This window comes from Hyla sarda, chromosome 5 (assembly GCF_029499605.1).
Source record: "Hyla sarda isolate aHylSar1 chromosome 5, aHylSar1.hap1, whole genome shotgun sequence".
Classification (NCBI taxonomy): Eukaryota; Metazoa; Chordata; class Amphibia; order Anura; family Hylidae; genus Hyla; species Hyla sarda.
This window is the reverse complement of record NC_079193.1, coordinates 63,380,939-63,403,650: the sequence shown is the minus strand read 5'-3', so window position 1 is coordinate 63,403,650 and position 22,712 is coordinate 63,380,939. Positions and strand designations below refer to the sequence as shown.

General features: G+C 40.5%; 1 protein-coding gene across 3 annotated transcripts in view; it reads left to right on the top strand.

The window, feature by feature from the left end:
- The window catches only part of DPP6 (dipeptidyl peptidase like 6), a 1,248,955-nt gene that overhangs the window by 936,516 nt on the left and 289,727 nt on the right, over positions 1-22,712 (top strand). For all 3 annotated transcript variants that reach the window (XM_056519599.1, XM_056519600.1, XM_056519601.1), the window contains exon 5: positions 17,145-17,219. In XM_056519599.1, the coding sequence (XP_056375574.1) occupies positions 17,145-17,219 (75 nt within the window). The remainder of the gene's footprint in view (positions 1-17,144; positions 17,220-22,712) is intronic.

Here is a 22,712-nt window from a genome sequence, read left to right as displayed (position 1 = left end):
ATGCATACAAAAATATAGAAGCAACACACCACACCAAAGGTGAATTTATTCCATGATGTGAGAGACTACGTTTCTCCAGCCTCACGCTGGCTTTCTCAAGTGCTTAATAAGTGACACGTATGAGGCTTAAATAACCAATTACAGAGTTGAGACATCATCACATAGTGATTATCATATATAAACAATGTGTAAAACCATAAATTATTAAGACATCGTATACAAAGATGTGTTACATAAATTCAAGTACATGTGTGTCAAGTGCAAATCCACACCTGCTTGTCACCTGATCATGACGTGTAACATAGTGTCCATAAAAAAAAGTCCATACTTCTACTGTACGTAGAATACCTTCTGAGCCGCTCTCATGACACCATCCTTCCGGGACGCCAATATCTCGTGGTTATAGCTGATCAGGCTTCCGGGGTAAAGGTACGTCACCAAGCGTCTATAGCAACCTCCAAATCGTCACGCCAGTCTCGCGATCAGCGAGAATCACTGTGCAGCTTAGCGTCCATAGCAACTTGGTCTCGGCCGTAGTCCAGCGCATGCGCACTGGTGATAGAAGAGGAGTGCTATGCCAAACACCTCCGAGAGCGTCCATAGCAACAGGAGCGGTCCAGGATCCTCGAGCGCACAGCTGTTCCGATCAGGGAGTGCATCGCTCAGGTAAATCATAGAATACTCCCTGATCGGAACAGCTGTGCGCTCGAGGATCCTGGACCGCTCCTGTTGCTATGGACGCTCTCGGAGGTGTTTGGCATAGCACTCCTCTCCTATCACCAGTGTGCATGCGCTGGACTACGGCCGAGACCAAGTTGCTATGGACGCTAAGCTGCATAGTGATTCTCGCTGATATATATATATATATATATATATATATATATATATATAGCAACAGAAGAATGCAGCAGCACACTGCCAGCACAAGGATATAGGTGAAACATGAACATGCAGATAAAACATGGAGAGCTATACAGCTATGGTGTAATAGATGCAAATGTGAAACTATGAAATAGTGAGGCACTTAGCTCGCAAATTTGTCTCCGCCGGCGGTCAAATAGCTTGGACCATCCCACCGCGATAAGGTGGCCTCATTGGGACGGACCCTACTCTGTGAATATGCCTCTGTGTGAACAGTTCAGTAAGCATGGCAGGGTATATATATATATAACTTTTTTTTCCTGGAATACCCCTTTAATGTGACTTTTTACAAACACACTCCTGCTGCCACCACGAGCATGTCCGACATTTGTTAAGAAGCTGCACCTCCTGATTAATGTTGGCATATAATTACGTGCAACTAGATTTGTTCAGCAGGGCTTTCAAAATATGCTGGCCCACTGCACATTTGTACAAGTGTTGGGTGCTTTGCTTTGTGCCCAGTACATGTAATGGATGTAAGTAGTGATGCTATGCATAACTACTTATCTCTGTCGGTCGCGCGGCTGTATACTGTATGGCTAAGTTTCCACTTGTTTTTTTTTCTGGCAGTTTTTGGAAAACTGCCACTGCAGTTTTTGAGCCAAAGTCAGAAGTGGATCCATAAGGGAGGAGAAGTGAAAGTCCTTCCTTTATATGTCCTATTCCTTTTGTATACATTTCTGGCTTTGGGTCAAAAACTGCAGTGACAGTTTTCCAAAAACTGCCAGAAAAAAAACCAAGTGGAAACTTATCCTACAGGAGCCGGTATTTCTGTCACTATACTGACAGGAGTCCCTGCTCCTAGCAGTGCAGAGCTGTACCAGCAGCTATACTGCCACAAATACAGCTCAACTTGCACACAGGAGGTATACATTGTATACACTCAGAAAAGAGTTAAGGGGGATGTTCTGCTGTATAGCCACGGGCACAGCTAGTACAGGGGGGGGGGGGACTCCTGTGATGTTTTGCACTACTGTATACTGTACCCGCCAGGCCTGCTTAGAATAACACTGCCATCATTAATGACAGGAGTGCCACTACGGTGCTGTATATATACAACCATGCAGTATATTCGGCTGCATGCAGGACATAGGGTAGTTCTCTTTCTATGCGCTCAGTGTACGGAATGATAAATACCCTGCAGGGCGAAGGGCTTTATACAGCTTCTGGTTGGTGTAGGCTGTGCAACTTCATGTGCCACTTTACTAGCATTTTTCAAAAGTCGTACATAATACACCCACACAGTAGATTTGTTGGCGAATCTACATTCATACATGTGGTGCACCGCATCGATGTGGTGTTTAAAGGGGTGCTATGGTAGAAAACAATTTTATTTTTTAAATCAACAGGTGCCAGAAAGTTAAACAGATTTGTAAATGACTTCTATTAAGAAATCTCAATCCTTCCAGTACTTATCAGCTTCTGTATGATCCAGAGGAAGTTGAGTAGTTCTTTTCTGTCTGACCACAGAGCTCTCTGCTGCCACCTCTGTCTATGTCAGAAACTGTCTAGAGCAGGAGTGGTTTGCTATGGGGATTTTTTCCTCCTCTGGACAGTTCCTGACCTAGACAGAGATGTCAGCAGAGAGCACTGTGGTCAGACAGAAAAGAACTACTCAACTTTCTCTGTAGTATAGAGCAGCTGATAAGTACTGGAAGGATTAGATTTTTTTCATAGAAGTAACTTACCATTCTAGCATGAACAAAGACGAGAAAGTGGGGAGAGCACACAAGGGGCTATATCACCTATCAATATGCACAGCAAGGTACTCGGTGACCTCCGGTCAAAGTCTCCTGCGGGGTGCACGTACACAGATATGAAGTATCAAGTAAAACAAACGAGAAACACGTAGGTGCACTCACCGGCAGTTTCGCACGTAAGTGCGTGCTTCTTCCGGACTCTGAGAGGCCGGAAGAAGCACGCATTTACGTGCGAAACTGCCGGCGTAGCCTCCGAGCGCCACACTTTACCAGCGCCTATGCCGTGACCCGGCTACCCGTTACCGGACTCCTGGACCTGACTTTCTCTGCCTTGCGGTGAGTGCACCTACGTGTTTCTCCTTCGTTTTACTTTCTGGAGCCAGTTGATATGAAAAAAATCGTTTTCCACCAGAGTACCTCTTTATTCTCCTTTTAGAGTTTAACTGATGGACGCCTATGACTTTAAATATCAGATCTGCAAATGTTTTCTAAGGCTGAACCATGCCCCGTACGTTCACAAACAAATCAGCCCACTGGCCTTTTGTTTTTTGGAAGTTAAACAAAAAAAAAAAAAGCCCTGCTCACCTAATGTGATAAAGCTGCACATGTCCAATGGTTTGTTGTGTTTGTGTTCTTGCTCAGTGAACCTTTGCTTGTTTGCTTCGCCGCAGTGATTTGACAATTTGCTAATTAAAAAAAGGATTTAGCGATTTGCTCAACAAATAAACTCTGGACAATCTACTTGGCCCTGCTGGCATGGCTACAGTGTGTCTTTTATGGTGGCGTATATACCAGCGTGCAGGTTCTCTTCCTCTGTCAGCATATATTTTGGGCACAGCTTATATTCTACAGTCTCGTGCTGTGCTCTGACGTGTCACGGTCTGTTACTCCATGTTTTTTTTTTGCTGTTTTGAACACTTTTTCTAATTATATGTCAGAAGAAACAAACAATTGCTACTGAGATAATTAGCAATGTAAATGTGGTTGTGGCAGGAGCTTTTCAGTACCGCAGCTTGCTGAGTGGTCATGTACTGTTCTAAAGTTAGTTTACAAAACATACTAGAAATTATTCAAATTGCTACCTATTAAAACTTATCAAGTGAATGTCTCATTCATTTCATATTTTATTTTCCTTAACTAAAAATATGTACCGTATTTTTTGACCTATAGGACGCACCGGCGTATAAGACGCACCCAATTTATAGGTGCAAAATCGAAAAAAATTAAGAATTTGAACCCAATAGTGGTCTTCAACCTGCGGACCTCCTGATGTTGCAACACTACAACTCCCAGCATGCCCGGACAGCCTTTGGCTGTCCGGGCATGCTGGGAGTTGTAGTTTTGCAACATCTGGAGGTCCGCAGATTGAAGACCACTGCATAGGAGGTAATACTCACGTGTCCCCGCCGCTCCGGACCCGTCACCGCTGCCCTGGATGTCGCTCCATCGCTGTCGCCGTGTCCCTGGCGCTCCGGAACGTCTCTGCTGCCAGCCGGGTATCCTCGCTCTCCGTCGCCGCCATCACGTCGTTACGCACACCGACGCACGTACGCGACAACGTGATGATGAGGAAGGAGAGCGCCGGCCATACAGGGGATCCCTGAACGGAGAAGACACCGAGGAGGCAGGTAAGGTCCCTCCCGGTGTCCTGTAAGCACTAACCCGGCTATTCAGTCGTGCTGTTCGGGACCGCTGCGGTGAAATCGCCCGAACAGCCCAACTGAACAGCCGGGTTAGTGTCACTTTCCCTTCAGACGCGGCGGTCAGCTTTGATCGCCGCATCTGAAGGGTTAATACAGGGCATTACCGCGATCGGTGATGTCCTGTATTAGCCGCGGGTCCCGGCCGTTGATGGCCGCAGGGACCGCCGCGATAGGGGTGTATTCGCCGTATAAGACGCACCGACTTTTTCCCCCTAGTTTTGGGGAAGAAAAAGTGCGTCTTATACGGCGAAAAATACAGAGAAAAAGTGTATTCTGTTTTATTGAAATTTTTAAACTTTCCCAGGTAGCCATAATGTAGGCAACACTTTCCTTCTCCATTCCCTGTATAGATAATGCAGCAGTGTGTGTGCTTTACGGCAGCTGTGATATACCGGAGTTGGGCCGGGTTCACACCACCATTCGGCTCTGTCCAGGGGATCTCCCTTCACTTAGTCCATTTAAAGTACAGGGCTTTAGCTGAAAAAAAATATTGTAGGTCATACTTTTCTTCTCCACTCAACTCCCCAAAAACAACGGAAACTAGATGGATCCTATATAAGTCAATGGGACCCTTTCAGCTTCTTTTTGTGGTGTCAAATGGACCCTGTGATGGAGTTCCACTGGACAGAGCTGTGTTTTCCACATCATCGAGCACAAAAATAAGAATTATTTTTAAGACGGTCATTTAAAATAATCCCCTTTCTTATAAAAAAAAAAAAATCTGACCTCAGACAACTTCTTAAAGGGGTACTCCACCACTAGACATCTTATCCCCTATCCAATGGATAGGGGATAAGATGTCTGATCACAGTGGTTCCGCCGCTAGGGCCCCCGTGATCTAGGCTATGGCACCTCAGGCATCCGGTGCACAGAACGAACTTCGCTTTGAGTCGGATGAGTGGCGATGTGGGGCGGAGGCTCGTGATGTCACGGTCACACCCCGCTCATGACATTACGGCCATGCCCACTCAATGGAAGTCTGCTTTCATTGAGGGGGCGTGACTGTGATCTCATGAGCGGGGTGTGACCGTGACCTCACGAGCCTCCAACGCTGCACCCAACGCTCTAATTGAAGGCCGGGTGCAGCAAGGAAATCACGGGGGGGGGGGGGGGGGGGCCCAGTGGTGGGACCCCTACGATCAGACATCTTATCCCCTATATTTTGGATAGGGAATAAGATGTCTAGGGGCAGATTACACCTTTAAAGCAACTTTCTAAATAGTAATTTTGCTTCTGCAGAGGAATTTCACCTGGCTATCTGCCTTCTGAGTATGAAGCTGTGTCTGTTTCTGACAAATTTCTTCTAGACCCTTCAGTTTACAGCAGCAGGACGGGGAGAGAGAATTTTATACAGGAGGCAAGAGTGTGAAGAGTGGGGAGAACATACATGGATATATCTAGATGTCCAGAAAATAATCAGATTATACCAGACAGTATGAAATAAGTTATTTAAAGTACAGAATTTAAAGGGGTTATCCAGGAAAAAAACTTTTTTATATATATCAACTGGCTCCAGAAAGTTAAACAGATTTGTAAATTACTTCTATTAAAAAAATCTTCATCCTTTCAGTACTTATGAGCTTCTGAAGTTAAGGTTGTTCTTTTCTATCTAAATCCTCTCTGATGACACCTGTCTCAGGAACCGCCCAGTTTAGAAGAGGTTTGCTATGGGGATTTGCTTCTAAACTGGGCGTTTGCCGAGACAGGTGTCAGCAGAGAGGATGTAGACAGAAAAGAACAACCTTAACTCCAGAAGCTCATAAGTACTGAAAGGATTAAGATTTTTTAATAGAAGTAATTTACAAATCTGTTTAACTTTCTGGAGCCAGTTGATATATATATATATATATATATATATATATATATATATATATATATATCTATATAAAAAAAATTTCCTAGAATACCCCTTTAAGTCCTGATAGGACTATATGTAGAGAAAAATAATAAAATTGCAGCATTTAGATTTGCAATAATGAAAAAAAAATGCTATTCCTGTTTATTTATGGAAAAATAAATATATAGCCAAATAAGCTGCAACCCATAATTTGCTTACATCTTCAAATGTCGAATTGCTAATGGCACAAACTTTTAGCATAACATTTTTTACAGGTTCATGCTTAACCAGAATAAGAAGTATATATATATATATATATATATATATATATATATATATATATATATATATCCGTCAGGTTCGCCAGAGAATAAGTACAATCGACCAAGCTAGCAATCATCACAGCTGCCAGCCTGCGTCAATATCCCTAATCACACAACCAAGGAGCATTTCAGGTAAAGGTTGGGGAGAAGCGTCTTTTCGGGAACAGCCCAGGCATAAGATTTAGCAGAAGTCTTGCGTTCAGTAGGTTTTATTAATCTGAGTCTGTCTAATAGTGGACCGTGCTCTTGTTGTGCCTTTGTATGCTCTTGCCCTCCTCTTTGAAGTTAATGGGTCTAATGTTGTGCTGGGGGCTACGTAAGTGGTTCCCGGCTGATGCGTCTGTTTTCGGCTTGTTTATGGAAGGGTGATTCGTGCTCAGAGCTTTGTCCTGTTTAACCTACATAAAAAACGCCATTGGGGCACTTTGTGCACATTATTATGTAGATGACTTTTAATGAGCTTCAATTAAATGAGGCCTGAATTATGTACTCAATGTAATGATGTGGTATTAAGATTTAGTCTGTGGCTCGGAAACACCTACAGGTTTAAAGTCAGCATATAATATAGTGAGGAGGACGCACTGCGCTGAGAGCACTGGATGCCGAGGTTGACAGTTCAGTAAAGGACTTTTACCTGGTTTAAACATGGAAATTAAAGCGTTAAGAGCTCAGATTGCATTAAAAATACAACAAATAGGCCGCATTTATTTTTCCTTATCATCCGCCATAGTGGTAACTCAGCCAGTGAGCAAGCACTTTGTGTGTTACAGGAGGTGCGGAGCAGCAGCGGCTGCAGCAGGGGGATTGGGAAGATAAGTATGGCATCTTTTTTTTTAAGGCACACTGAACCCTTACTTTTTTCCAATGCCAGACAATCACTGAAATTTAAAGGGATACTACGGAGGAGAGAAAAAAAAATTCTTAACCAACTGATGGCAGAAAGTTATACAGATTTGTAAATTACTTTTTAGTCCTAAGAGTTCTAGTACTTATCAGCTGCTGTATGCTCCAGAGGAAGTTGTCCAGTTATTTCCTTCCTGACCGGAGTGCTCTGTGCTGCCACCTTTGTCTTTCTCAGGAACTGTCCGGAGCAGGAGAGGTTTGCTATGGCCATTGCTCCACTGTTCTTTTGATAAATCATATAGTTTTTTTTTCTGTTAGACTGAGGAAATATCTTCATACACATGGCACTAGCCTAAATATTAGCAGAGGCTACACCACAATGGAAATGACATTGCTGTGTCCGTTGGCCTGTAGGGGGTGTCAGGAACTGTCCAGAGCAGGAGGGGTTCTCTATGGAATTTGCTCATGCTCCGGATAGTTCCTGACATGGACAGAGGTGGCAGCAGAGAGCATGGTGGTCAGATTGAAAATAACTATACAACTCTTTTGAAGCATACAGCAGCTGATAAGTACTGGAAGGATTAAGATTTTTTTTAAAGAGCTAGTTTACAAATTTGTAGAACTTTTTTGCACCAGTTGATTCGAAAAAAAAAATAATTCCTCCAGAGTACCCATTTAAGACTATGTTTGCTAGGCAAAATTCCTGTGCAGAATTCCGCTGCAAAATTTAACAAAAACATTTCTGCACATTGTGTTGAATGGGGATTCCAATGTCCCATTCACATCGCAAAAATTCTGTAGTGGAAATTCTGCTGCCGAAGCAGAATCCCATTGAAGTCAACGGGGCTTTGAATTTCAGCAGAATTCTGTGTTTTAAAGGGGTATTCTAGTAAAAAATGATTTTTTTTCGTATCAACTGGCCCCAGAAATGTAAACAGATTTGTAAATTACTTTTATTTAAAAAATCGGAATCCTTCCAGTACTTATCAGCTGCTGAAGTTGAGTTGTTCTTTTCTGTCTGACCACAGTGCTCTCTGCTGATACCTCTGTCTGTCTCAGGAACTGTCCAAAGTAGGAGCAAATCCCCATAGCAAACCTCTCTTGCTCTGGACAGTTACTGAGACAGACATAGGTGTCAGCAGAGAGCACTGTTGTCAGAAAAAAACAACTGAACTTCTGCAGCTGATAAGTACTGGAAGGATTAAGATTTTTTAATAGAAGTAATTTACAAATCTGTTTAACTTTCTGGAGCCAGTTGATATGGAAAAAATAATTATTTTTTACTAAAATACCCCTTTAAGCACACAGAAATTCTGGCAAAATTCTGCTCAAATTCCGCAAAAAACGACAAAAATTCTGCTGCATGCTTTGCAGCACGAAATTTGACCAGAAACTTGTTTCTGTAGGGGGAAAAAAATCATATTTTCAAAGAGAAATATTCTAACAATGAATGTTACTATAGTGCGAAGCGGCGACACAGACCTGAATTGCCATGATGACAAGGTGTGAATGTTATGGCCGCTCTCACATTTAATAGACAACTGGGGCTTGTTATTGTAAAAATGTACATAAGAGCAGTGAGGTATTGCCAAGTGGCACAGATCAGAATGCGGTTGTCATGTGGCACTCTACATAGTTACAGATGTGCTGTATGCACCAAAATACTGCGGGTACACCCGCATTACTGCTCTGCATGGCCTTGCTCGTCGTTATTTTATACCTTTATTAGCATCAGTGGTGTTTTCTGTTTTACAGCGATGAAAACCAAATACATTTCCACATCATATAAACAAATTCATCATGATCCAGACTATATGGCAGCCAAGAAGGATAACAAATCCAGTAATCTGTCATAGCTGGACTATTATTATTATTGAAAGATGAATTCTAATTCATTGTAATATCAAGTGCAGCGGAGATCACCTCTGGCCACTATAAACCAAACCTGCTTTTAGTGCTCCGTGCTGCTGACCTAACATTTTGTGTGGAAGACCCTGTGCTCCAGTTTTTATGCATACCGATCCTGGCCCAGAAAATTATGCATCATGAGGATTTTTTGCTAGTTCAGCGCTGGTGTTTTTTTTTTCCCAGGTAGGACTCCTGACTCATCAGATACTGGATATGTTAAAGTTTAGTCCTGCTCTTTGTACATTGTTAAAATAACTGCTTAAAGGGGTACTACGCCCCTAGACATCTTATCCCCTATCCAAAGGATAGGGGATAAGATGTCTGATCACGGGGGTCCCGCTGCTGGGGACCCCCGCATTCTACCATGCGGCACCCACCTGTAACGGCTTCTGGAACCGCTGGAGGCCCTAAGGCTAATACCATCCCGACCACGGGGACGTAAGATCGTGATGTCAAGACTCCAGAATGCGGAGGTCCCCAGCGGCGGGACCCCTACAATCAGACATCTTATCCCCTATCCTTTGGATAGGGGATAAGATGTCTAGGTGTGGAGTACCCCTTTAAAAAAAATTATAAAATAATAAAAATCCTTGCACCAGGCTGGATTTTTTAATAGAAGTAATTTACAAATCTGTTTAACTTTCTGGAGCCAGTTGATATATACATTTTTTTTTTCCTGGATAACCCCTTTAATCATAGTCCCTCCTGTCAATGATTAATGTCTATTGACAGAAACATGTCAGGCCTGCCGTATATATCTCCTATGTTTTAAAGCTGTTTAATAAAAATGGTTTTACCTGAATCCGGTTTGCAGAATTCCCTGTTGCTGCTATACAGAAGTCTTGGCTTAGTACTCAAACTCAGGTCCAATCAAGTGAGTGAGAGTTGGACCCCCATGGATCAAACAATGACAATTTGATGTTTTTGTCCCCTTTAACCCCTTAATGACAAAGCCCATTTTCACCTCAAGGACCAGGCCAATTTTATTTTTTCGTTTAAATTTTTTCCTCCTCGCCTTCTAAAATCCATAACTCCTTTATATTTCCATGTACAGACCCATATAAGGGCTTTTTTTTACATGACCAATTGTAGTTTATAATGAAACCTTTCATTTTACCATAAAATGTACGGCGAACCCAAAAAAAATATTTTTTAGGGAGGAAATTTAAATGAAAACCAAAATTTTGCACATTTTGGAGGGTTTTGTTTTCACACTGTACAAAAATGAGATGTGTTCTTTATTCTGTGGGTCAATACGGTTAAAATGATACCCATGGCTAGATACTTTTATATTTTTGTACCACTTAAACAAAATCTAAAACTTTTTGTACAAAATCAGTGATCTAAAATAGCCTTATTTTGACCACCTATAACTTTTAAATTTTTCCGTATATAGGGCGGTATGAGGGCTCATTTTTTGCGCCATCATCTGTAATTTTTTTAGATACCACATTTGCATAAATAAAGCTTTTAGATATTTTTTTATTAATTTTTTTGAATAAAATCTGACAAAAAAGCAGGATTTGTGGACTTTTTAAATTTTTTACGTTTACGCCATTCACTGTACGGGATCATTAACATTATATTTTGATAGTTCGGATATTTACGCACCCGACGATACCAAATATGTTTATTTTTTTTTAAATTACGCTTTTTGGGGGTAAAATGGGAAAAACTGACAATTTTCATTTTTATTGGGGGAGGGGATTTTTCACTTTTTTTAAACTTTTTATTTTTAAAATTTTCAACTTTTTTTTTACACTTATTATGTCCCCATAGGGGACTATCTATAGCAATCGTTTGATTGCTAATACTGTTCAATGCTATGTATAGGACACAGCACTGCTCAGTATTATCGGTGATCTTCTGCTCGATCGCAGACCAGAGCAGAAGACCCCGGGAGACGGCCGGAGCTAGGTAAGGGGACCTCCGGCTGTCATGCTGGATGATCGGATCCCCGCGGCAGCGCAGCGGGCGATCTGATCATCCAATCAAAGTGCCGCAATGCAGCAGATGCCGTGATCTGTATTGATCACGGCATCGGAGGGGTTAATGGCGGACATCCGCGCGATCACGAATGTCGGCCATTTCCGGCAGGTCCCCGGCTGCTGCTAGCAGCCGGAACCTGCCGTGTATGACATGAGCACCCTTCCGATGCTCGGGGTCATACACAGGACGTAAATCTACGTCCTGGTGCGGGAAGTCCAGCCAAACCAGGACGTACATTTATGTCCGTGGTCGTTAAGGGGTTAAAGGGTTACTGTGATGGAAAACAAATGTTTTCAAATCAATTGGCACCAGAAAAATATACAGAATTGTAAATTACGTCTATTTAAAAATCTTAATCCTTCCAGTGGTTATCAGCTGCTGTATAGTACAGAGGAAGTTGTGTAGATCTTTCCAGTCTGACCACAGTACTCTCTGCTGACACCTCTGTCTGTGTCAAGAAATCAAGAGTAGAAGCAAATCCCCATAGCAAACCTCTCCTGCACTGGACAGTTCCTGACACGAACAGAGGGGGCAGCAGAGAGCACTGTGGCAAGACTAGAAAGAACTTCACAACTTCCTCTGCAGTATTCTAAGTACTGTACAGTACTGATAAGTACTGTAAATAACTACAGTGGTCCCTCAACATACGATGGTAATTCGTTCCAAACGACCCATCATTTGTCGAATCCATCGTATGTTGAGGGATCCGTGCAATGTAAAGTATAGGAAGCTGTACTCACCTGTCCCCGCCGGTCCGGACCAGGTCCTCACCGCTCCAATGCTGTCCCAGGGGCTCCCGATGTTGTTCCGCTGCTCCGGTGTCTTCTTCGCGATCCTCCGGCTTCTTCCGCATCTTCTGCAGGGTCCGGGCCTCGCTTTCTGGTGACGTTATTACGCTGCTGCGCCGGCACGGCGTGCGTAGTGACGTAATAACGACGCCGGAAAGCAAGGCCCGGACCCTGGAGAAGATGCGCAAGACACCGGAGGATCGCGAAGTGGACCCGGAGCAGCGGGAATAGGTAAGTGAACCTGTCCGGGATGCTTAAACTACTGTCCGGCAGCAGCTTAAGCATTCTGCGCTGTCGGATAGCAGTTAATGCGATGGCCCCGACATATAAAAGCATCGTATGTCGATTTTATCATATGTCGGGGCCATCGTAGGTCGGGGGGTTACTGTACACAACTTCACTGGAGTATACAGCAGCTAATAAGTACAGTTCCACTGGGGTACCCCTTTAAATTGTAGCAGACTGTTCATTTTTATTGTTTCTATAGTTTTTGACTTTTCCTTTCTGTAACAATATCACATCCCCAACACACTGCACTATCTTATCTGACATCCCTATGTGCCTTTTATCCATGTGTTTATTTTGCTACAGTAAGCAGTTTATTTTTTGTCGCCCTAGGGTATGGAATAGCTTATGTACCGGATGCCTCTCTATCTACAGAGCCATTTCTTTTTTTGTATTTTTTTTTTGGTAAAAAAAATAAAATCTCTTTGTGGTAATGAAAAAGACATGACTGCAATTCAAACAAGAATTCTATAAGGAAGAAATAGAAGGAACACTAATCAAAGTTGCAGGAGGGCATGTGCCTACCAATAACATAATATCATCTGAAGATATCAGAGTGCTTCAATAAATGATAACATGTATAATGTATTAATGCCTGCGTTATGTGTTCTGAGGATAAAGACTCCTTCATCAAAGCCTTGTGGTCAGGATGGAGAAATCTTTGCATTAAATCTCATCTCTTCTCGGTGATACTGAGGCTTCTTCACTGAGCATTGGGCCCATGGCTATCTCTGAGCAATTTTGTCGATGCATTTTTGTTGTGATGAAGTTTAGTTATTTTAAATAATCAAAAAATATTAAAAAACAAATTTAAAGCCTGCGGAGTGCTACTGGCTTTTTTGAAACTCCATTTTACACCGGAAGCGTTGTTCCTCTCCCTGAGGAAAATACTTGACCCCTTAAACTAGTCACACGTCTCTCATCCTCAGCTAAGCCTAAACACCCTGCTCGGTACTGACTGTCTGCAGATGGGTCCTCTTCCCTTCTGGGGAGAATTCTGGTTTGGCATAAATCCCAATCAGCTTCTGAGACTTTGTAACTGGAGCCAGAGCTGATCTTAAGGCACGCTACCTGAGAAGGTGGTATGATGAGTTACTTTGTATACTTTTCATGTATATATATATATATATATATATATAATGGTGCTTGATCCAAGAGTGCTGTGTGCTGTGAACCATGATGATGGGTGGGTTGGGAGTTAAAAGACTTTAAAGGGGTACTCTGGTGTGAAAAAAAAATTATCAACTGGTGCCAGAAAGTTATACAGATTTGTAAATTACTTCTATTAAAAAATCTTCATCCTTCCAGTGGTTATCAGCTGCTGTATAGTACAGAGGAAATTCTTTTATTTAAAAAAAAAATTCTGTCTGACTACGGTGCTCTCTGCTGACACATCTGTTTGTGTCAGGAACTGTCCATTTGCTTATGGGGATTTGCCCCTACTCTGGAAAGTTCCTTACATGGACAGAGGTGTCAGCAGAGAGCAATGTGGTCAGATAGAAAAATAACAGCTAAACTTCCTCTTGAGTATACACCAGCTAATAAGTACTGGAAGGATTAAGATTTTTAATAGAACTTTCTGGCACCAGCTGATTTGAAAACATTTTTTTTCCACTGAAGTACCCCTTTAAATATCAATAGGATATTGTTCCAAATAATCTGAGCATGGGAGGCCTGGTGACCTGGTCATGACAGCCTAACTGCAAGATTAAGACAGTTACCATGTAAATTTTATGTAGTCTGTGTGCCGATGGAAGGACATGCATGGTGATGCTCTCCAAGAGAAGCCTTGTAGATGTGTTGAAGTTGGCTGTCTGGGCATACTGGGAGTTGCAGTTTTGCAACAGCTGGAGGCACACTTGGTGCGTTGGCAAACATGCGCTAAGCTTTTTCTTTCATTTTTAACTTACGCTAGATTTTTTCAGAAACGGGTTAGTAGGTCAATAACATGCATAGTAATTGCCGTGGGAAAATTTTTCATTCATAAAACCGCAGACTTAATTGGATAATTGCCGTTTAGAACGTTTGGGGTCCCAACGTTCTAAACGGCAATTATCCAATTAAGCCTGCGGTTTTATGAATGAAAAATGTTCCCACAGCAATTACTATGCATGTCATTGACCTACTATAACCCATTTCTGAAAAAAGCGAGCGGAATTTGAAAATGAATTAAAAAGCTTTGCGCATGTTTGCCAAAGTGTGCCTTCAGCTGTTGCAAAACTGCAACTCCCAGCATGCTGGGTGGGTGTTGTAGTTTTGCAACAGCTGGAGGCACCCTGGTAACAGTAACAGAAACAGTGTGTTAGCGCAAGTGACATGACATGTTATACATAAATCACCCGACAATCAAACACATCAATCATTCATACAGCATTTAATCATTTACTCATTCATTCATTCAACATTACATTATGTATTAATATAAATCTCATAAAATTATATTATCTTACCTGTCTTCCAATGTTCCGATCTCTGCGGCTGCCCTCTTTTCCTGCACACACTCCCGATAAGGGTCCCCTGCTTAAAAAAAGATTTACCTGAATGTACCCGAATATCAAATGTATCCGAAAGAAAATAAAAACCTGAATACCGAATGTATACGAAAAATCTAACCGAACACCTGAATACTGAATGTATCCAAAAAATCAAAACCGAAAATATTACCGAACCGAAAATTTTATCCAAAACGAAAAAACAAAATTAAACAAAAAATTTTCTTGTGCACAAGTCTAGAAGACATGTCCCATGTCACCTCAGTAAGGTAATTACATGTAAGTAGATTTGTTACAGTGTGTCACCACAGTAGTAGGGTAATGGCATGAGGGGGTTTGTTACAGTGTGTCACCCCAGTAGTAAGGAAATTACATGAGGAGGAGGTTTGCTACAGTGTATCATCCCAGTAGTAAGGTGATTATATGAGGTGGAGTTTTGTTACAGTGTGTCATCCCAGTAGTAAGGTGATTACATGAGGGGGAGGTTTGTTACAGTGTGTCACCCCAGTAGTAAGGTGATTACATGAGGGGGAGGTTTGCTACAGTGTGTCACCCCAGTAGTAAGGTGATTACATGAGGAGGAGGTTTGTTACAGTGTGTCACCCCAGTAGTAAGGTAGATTACATGAGGAGGAGGTTTGTTACAGTGTGTCACCCCAGTAGTAAGGAGATTACATGAGGAGGAGGTTTGTTACAGTGTGTCAGCCCAGTAGTAAGGAGATGACATGAGGAGGAGGTTTGTTACAGTGTGTCACCACAGTAGTAAGGTAATTACAGGAGGAGAGGGTTTGTTACAGTGTTTCACCCCAGTAGTAAGGTGATTACATGAAGAGGAGGTTTGTTACAGTGTGTCACCCCTACAGTAAGGTAATTAAACGAGGAGGAGGTTTGTTACAGTGTGTCACCACAGTAGCAAGGAGAATACATGAGGAGGGGGTTGTTACAGTGTGTCACCCCAGTACCAAGGAGATTACATGAGGAGTAGGTTTGTTACAGTGTGTCACTCTTTTACTCCGTAGGCAGCTGTATGCCTGTGGCCTATAAGAATCCTGGAACGGTGCAGGATGTCAGGTTTTAGCTTGGACATTTTCTTTTCTTTTTCTTTTTTTTTTTTTGCGCAAACTGGGGGGATGGTGTATTAGAAATCTTGGGTGAGTTGGCACACTTTATTTTCCAGGACTTAACCCCTGTATATATCTATCTAACCACAGGTTAGGGGATAAGTAACTGACTTTGGGGGTTCGATCACTGTGACCCCTTGCGATCACTCGGTGCTCAGTGAGGAGCGTTTGCTGCAGGCAGTATGCGCTCCATTCATTTCAAAGGGATCGCAGAAAAGACCCAAGTACAGCTCTCGTGCATTATCAGCGGTCCCATAGAAATGAATTGCGGGGGTGCTGCCTACCAGTAGAGCTGGGGTCCTGTCCCGGAAATCATAGGGGGTCCGACCGCTGGGATAGGAAATAAGTTTACTTTTACCCTATTTTCTCCTTTAATAAATGTAAATGAGTTGCACAGACATTTTGCTACTTTTTCACCCATTGCACAAAAATGTGTGACTTAAAAAAAAAAAGGGGTAAAACCAATGATTGATTTCCCCAATGTCCCTATGACACCAGTTTATACAGAGACAAGACAGAATTTCACTTTCATTCATGTGCAAAAAGACGTCTGGAATCAGCCTGACCTTTCTACCTTTCATATAGTGTTGAGCGGCATAGGCCATGTTCGAATTCACGATATTTTGCAAATATATGGACGAATATTTGTCATATATTCGCTAAATTTGCATATTCGTAATATTCACGTTTTATTTTCACATATGCGAAAATTAGCATATACAAAAATTAGCATAAACGGAAATTCGCACGCCAGTCTCACACAGTAGTATTAGAGCCTTCTTTACACCACACAAGCTGGAAGCAGATAGGGGTGATCACTGTGATGTGTACTGGCAAAAAAAAATAAAAAAATATTCGTAATTGCGAATATATAGTGCTATATTCCCGAATATTCGCAAATTTGCAAATAAAATTCGCATTGCAAATATTTGCCAGCAACACTACTTTTGTATTCATACTGTATATATTTTATACATAGCCTTTACTATATGTAGGTATTATTCCTTCTTTACAGTTTACACTCACTCACTCTGTTACTGTACATAAAAAAGAGATTAAAACCACCGCAGATGGTGTATTGGATTGTTGGCACATGTTGACAATATGAATATGATAGTGAGTGGCGAGTGGATACCGGTGTCATTACACACATTTATAAATGATTCATTGTAGAGCCTGCACCATATGTTTAATTCAGTAAATGGCGTAACAATCCCATTTTTATTGGTTTCTAGGATACTTTCAAGGTCAGCAAATATGAGGTGTCTCCAGATATGAAGTACGTTCTCCTTGCGTTTAACGTCAAACCGGTAAGTAAGAAAAAGTTACATGCCGAGCATCAACTTCTGCCAGAGGGAAATGCATCATGACTAATTAAAAGCACCTTCTTCTTCTTCTTATCCTATCATCAAATTACTATATGTAAATACAGAGCACAGCGCCATCTAGTAGGCCACAGAGAAATCTGCACCGTCACACATCCAAATCCTAGTCATTGAGTGACAGCGATGTGAGATTACATTACAAAATAAATACCAGTCATATAGAGAACATATTGAAATATTACATTATATTATACATATATACCAGTGGTCTTCAACCTGCGGACCTCCAGATGTTTCAAAATTACAACTCCCAGCATGCCTGGACAGCCAATGGCTGTCCAGGCATGCTGGGAGTTGTAGTTTTGCAACATCCGGAGGTCCGCAGGTTGAAGACCACTGATATATACAGTATTATTATTTTATTAATTATAATATTAAAGCTGATCACTAAGTCCAGCTCTTGGAGCCTCCATTAAAGGGGTACTCCGGTGAAAAACTTTTTTTTTTTTTTTTTTAAATCAACTGGCGCCAGAAAGTTAAACAGATTTGTAAATTACTTCAATTAAAAAAAATCTTAATTCTTCCTGTACTTATTAGCTGCTAAATACTACAGTGGAAATTCTTTTCTGTTTGAAACACAGAGCTCTCTGCCGACATCACGAGCACAGTGCTCTCTGCTGACATCTCTGTCCATTTTAGGAACTGCCCAGGGTAAAAGGAAATCCCCATAGCAAACATATGCTGTTCTGGACAGTTCCTAAAATGGACAGAGATGTCAGCAGAGAGCACTGTGCTCGTGATGTCAGCAGACAGTTCTGTGTTTCAAAAAGAAAAGAAGTTCCGCTTTAGTATTCAGCAGCTGATAAGTACAGGAAGAATTACGATTTTTTTAATAGAAGTAATTTACAAATCTGTTTAACTTTCTGGCACCAGTTGATTTAAAAAAATAAAATAAAAAGTTTTTCACCGGAGTACCCCTTTAATAAACTGATTTTGCCCCAGGGCAGATTCCCCCTTACTAATACAGTATGACCATTGAAATGAATTGTCAACCTTGTAATACAAAGCATGAGCGAGCCCGCCACAGTTATAACCATTATTACTTTATTACTCATTATTACTCTAAAGAGGAGCACCTATTATGTCCACTTGCCCTAATATTTTGTAATAGTGGACACACCTTTAAATTGGTAATTTGTCTACTTGTATATATAGATAGATATAGATAGATAGAGATAGATATAGATAGATAGATAGATAGATATGTAAACCTACCAAAATTGAATAGATAGATTAGTACATTAGCACATAATTCCTGTGAAAAGAGAGGCGACCCGCCTTTACACTGAGTGGCGAGGCATCCCATGTGCCCATTCCAGCTTATATTGTGAATGTAAATGTTGATGCTCCTGCACATTGTGAAGCGCCCAAAATGAGTCCCAATAAATTTGATTAAAGGAGTAGTCTGGGAAAAGTGTCAGATTGCGGGGGATCCGACCATGGGAGAGCCGAAGATTACCAAGTGTAGCGATCCGGCTCTCCCATAGAGATGGATTGAGGGGCGTGTGGGCCATCGCTTTGTGGGGTGGTTGACACTATGTCATCCACATATAGTAATCATTTCTCCTTTGCCCCATTAATACCAAATCCCTTAAATATATCTGTGTTTCTCGTATTTTCTGAACCAGTGGTTCCACAAACAGGGCAAACAGCAATGGAGACTATGGATACCCCGGCCTTGTTCCCCTCTCCAGTTTGACCGTCCCCCATGTCACTTTATTGTTCAAGTTGATTTTTGCTTTTTGAGAATTATACATTGTTTTCACCCCTTTCAGGAACAGCTCACATAAATTCCCATGTTGTATTACTTTAAAGAGAAATTCCCACTCCACCCTGTCAAACGCTTTATGCGCGTCTAAAGACAGGAGGAAGCAGGTTCCCCTCACACACGGAGTCTGCACATACAGGAATAACCTTCTGATATTACCAAATATATTTCTACCGGGGATCACTCCCTTCTGCTCTACTTCTATTGACTTCCTTATTACTCCCTATAACCGTCTTGCCCATATTTTCACAAAAATCTTTTGATCTGTATTTAATAGGGAAATTGGCCTAAATGCCTCCATCTCTGTGTTATACACACACATCATTCATACATACACCTATCATACATACATACACACATCATACATACATACATACACATCACTCGTACATAGACACATCATTCATACATACATATACACACATCATTCATACATGCACCTATCATACATACATACAACACATCATACATACATACACACATCATTCATACATACACACACATCATTCATACATACACCTATCATACATACATACACACATCATACATACATACATACACACACATCATTCATACATACACCTATCATACATACATACAACACATCATACATACATACACACACATCATTCATACATACACCTATCATACATACATACACACATCATACATACATACATACACACACATCATTCATACATACACACACATCATTCATACATACACCTATCATACATACACACATCATTCATACATACACACACATCATTCATACATATACCTATCATACATACATACACACATACATACACATAATTCGTACATACACACATCATTCATACATACATACACACACATCATACATACATGCATACACACATCATTCATACATACATACACATCATACATACATACATACACACATCCTACATACATGCACACATCATACATACATACATACACATCATACATGCATACATACATACGTACATACACACATCATTCATACATATACACACATCATACATACATACATACACATCATTCATTCATACACACATCATTCATACATGCATACACATCATACATACATACATAGACACATCATACATACATACACACATCATATATACATACATACACACATCATACATACCTATACACATATCATACATACATACACAGCATACATACATACACACATACTACATGCATACACACATCATACATACATACATACATACATACACACATCATACATACATACATATACACATATCATACATACATACACATCATTCATTCATACACACATCATTCATACATACACACACATCATACATACATACATAGACACATCATACATACATACATACACAGATCATACATACATACACACATCATACAAACATACATATACACATATCATACATACACATCATTCATTCATACACACATCATTCATACATACACACACATCATACATACATACATACATAGACACATCATACATACATACACAGATCATACATACATACATACACACATCATAAATACATACATACATACACACATCATACATACATATACACATATCATACATACATACACATCATTCATTCATACACACATCATTCATACATACACACATCATACATACATACATAGACACATCATACATACATACATACATACACATCATACATACATATACACACATCATACATACATACAAGCACATACACACATATTACATACATACACACACATATATCATATGGCTGTCCGGGCATGCTGAGAGTTTTACAGCAGCTGGTGGTCCACTGTCAAGACCTTGAATGTACAGGGTAGTTTTGCAAGAGTTGGTAAACCACTGTTATATACGACTGTTGGATGCATTTTGGGTCATATCTTATAAGTTGCTGCATATTATCAAGACTGTTTATACATCTTTTATATCAACAGTTTTTATTACGTCTACATTTTCAGTCTGCTCCAGTTTCTTCCTTTTAGGTTTCCTTTTTCCCTCTGACTGTGATATGGCGTTTTTTGTCAGAGCTCCGTTCTTCACTTTCCATTATGTTTTAGCCCTGCCATTCCTTGGACTGTGTCATTTTTCTTTGACCTTTTTTATACATAAAAGCTGATTGTGTTACTTATATATCCACCTGCCTGCTTTGAATATTGACTTGTACTATGATGCATGGAGTAATGGAACATACTCTACTCCTGCCACTTGTCATTCTGCTTGTCTTTTATATTTCAGGCTTCAGTAGCCTCAAGGACTGCACCTCAGCACTATATAATAAGCAAACTCGTGTAAGGCAGTAAATATTATATGATGCTTCATCATAAAATAGTAATGACCACTAGGCAGGGGAAAGCGCTTTTCTGCATAGAGTTAATATCACTTTGCTAATATCATAAACCGGAATGATCACCTGATCATAGGTTACATCGCCTTTTGTTAACCCCTAAAGCTAGAATATATTTTTAGCACATAGATAGTTTCCAATGCCTATCACTGTCAGTATAGGCAGTTCAGGGAATTTAATAGAAATGAATGTTGCACCAAAATATACAGGGCTAGACCCAAACAGCCTCCACTGTAAGTAACCTAAATATGCCCGCGGAAACCAATCCATATCTTAACCCCTTAAGGACCTGGCCCATTTTGGCCTTAAGGACCAGACCAATTTTATTCAATTTTATTTTTGCCTTTTCGTTTTTTCCTCCTCGCCTTCTAAAAATCATAACTCTTTTATATTTCCATCCACAGACCCATATGAGGGCTTGTTTTTTGCATCATCAATTGTACTTTGTAATGACATCACTTATTTTACTTAAAATGTATAGCGCAACCAAACAAATATTATTTATGTGGGAAAATTGAAAAGAAAAATGCAATTTAGCAAATTTTGGAAGGTTTTGTCTTCACGCTGTACACTTTCTGGTAAAAATGACATTTTTTTCTTTATTCTGTGGGTCAATAGGATTAAAATGATACCCATATTATATGATTTTCTATAAGTGTACTGCTTAAAAAAAATCTCAAACCATTTTAACAAAATTAGTATGTTTGAAATTGCCCTATTTTGACCACCTATAACTTTCAAATTTTTCCGTATATGGGGCGGTATGGGGCTTATTTTTTGCACCATGATCTGTAGTTTTCATCAATACCCCTTTTGCTTAGGTTTTACTTTTTATAAATTTGTTATAAATTTTTTTGGAATAACATGTGACAAAAAAACAGCAATTTTGGACTTTTTTTAAATTTTTTTTTTACGTTTACGCTGTTCACCGTACGGGATGATTAACAATTAATTTTAATAGTTCAGACTTTTATGCACGTGGCGATGCCAAATATGTGTATTACATTTTTTTATGCTTTTTTGGGGGTGAAATGGGAAGAACAGAGGTTTTACTTTTTTCTTGGGGGAGGGGATTTTTTACATTTTTTTTACTTACTTTTTTATTTTAAATATCTTTACTTTTTTTTTTTTACACTTTAATAATCCCCGTACGGTACTATTTATAGCAATCATTTGATTGCTAATACTGTTCAGTGCTATGCAAAGAGCATAGCACTGATCAGTGTTATCGGTGATCTTCTGCTCTGGTCTGCTCAATCTCAGACCAGAGCAGAA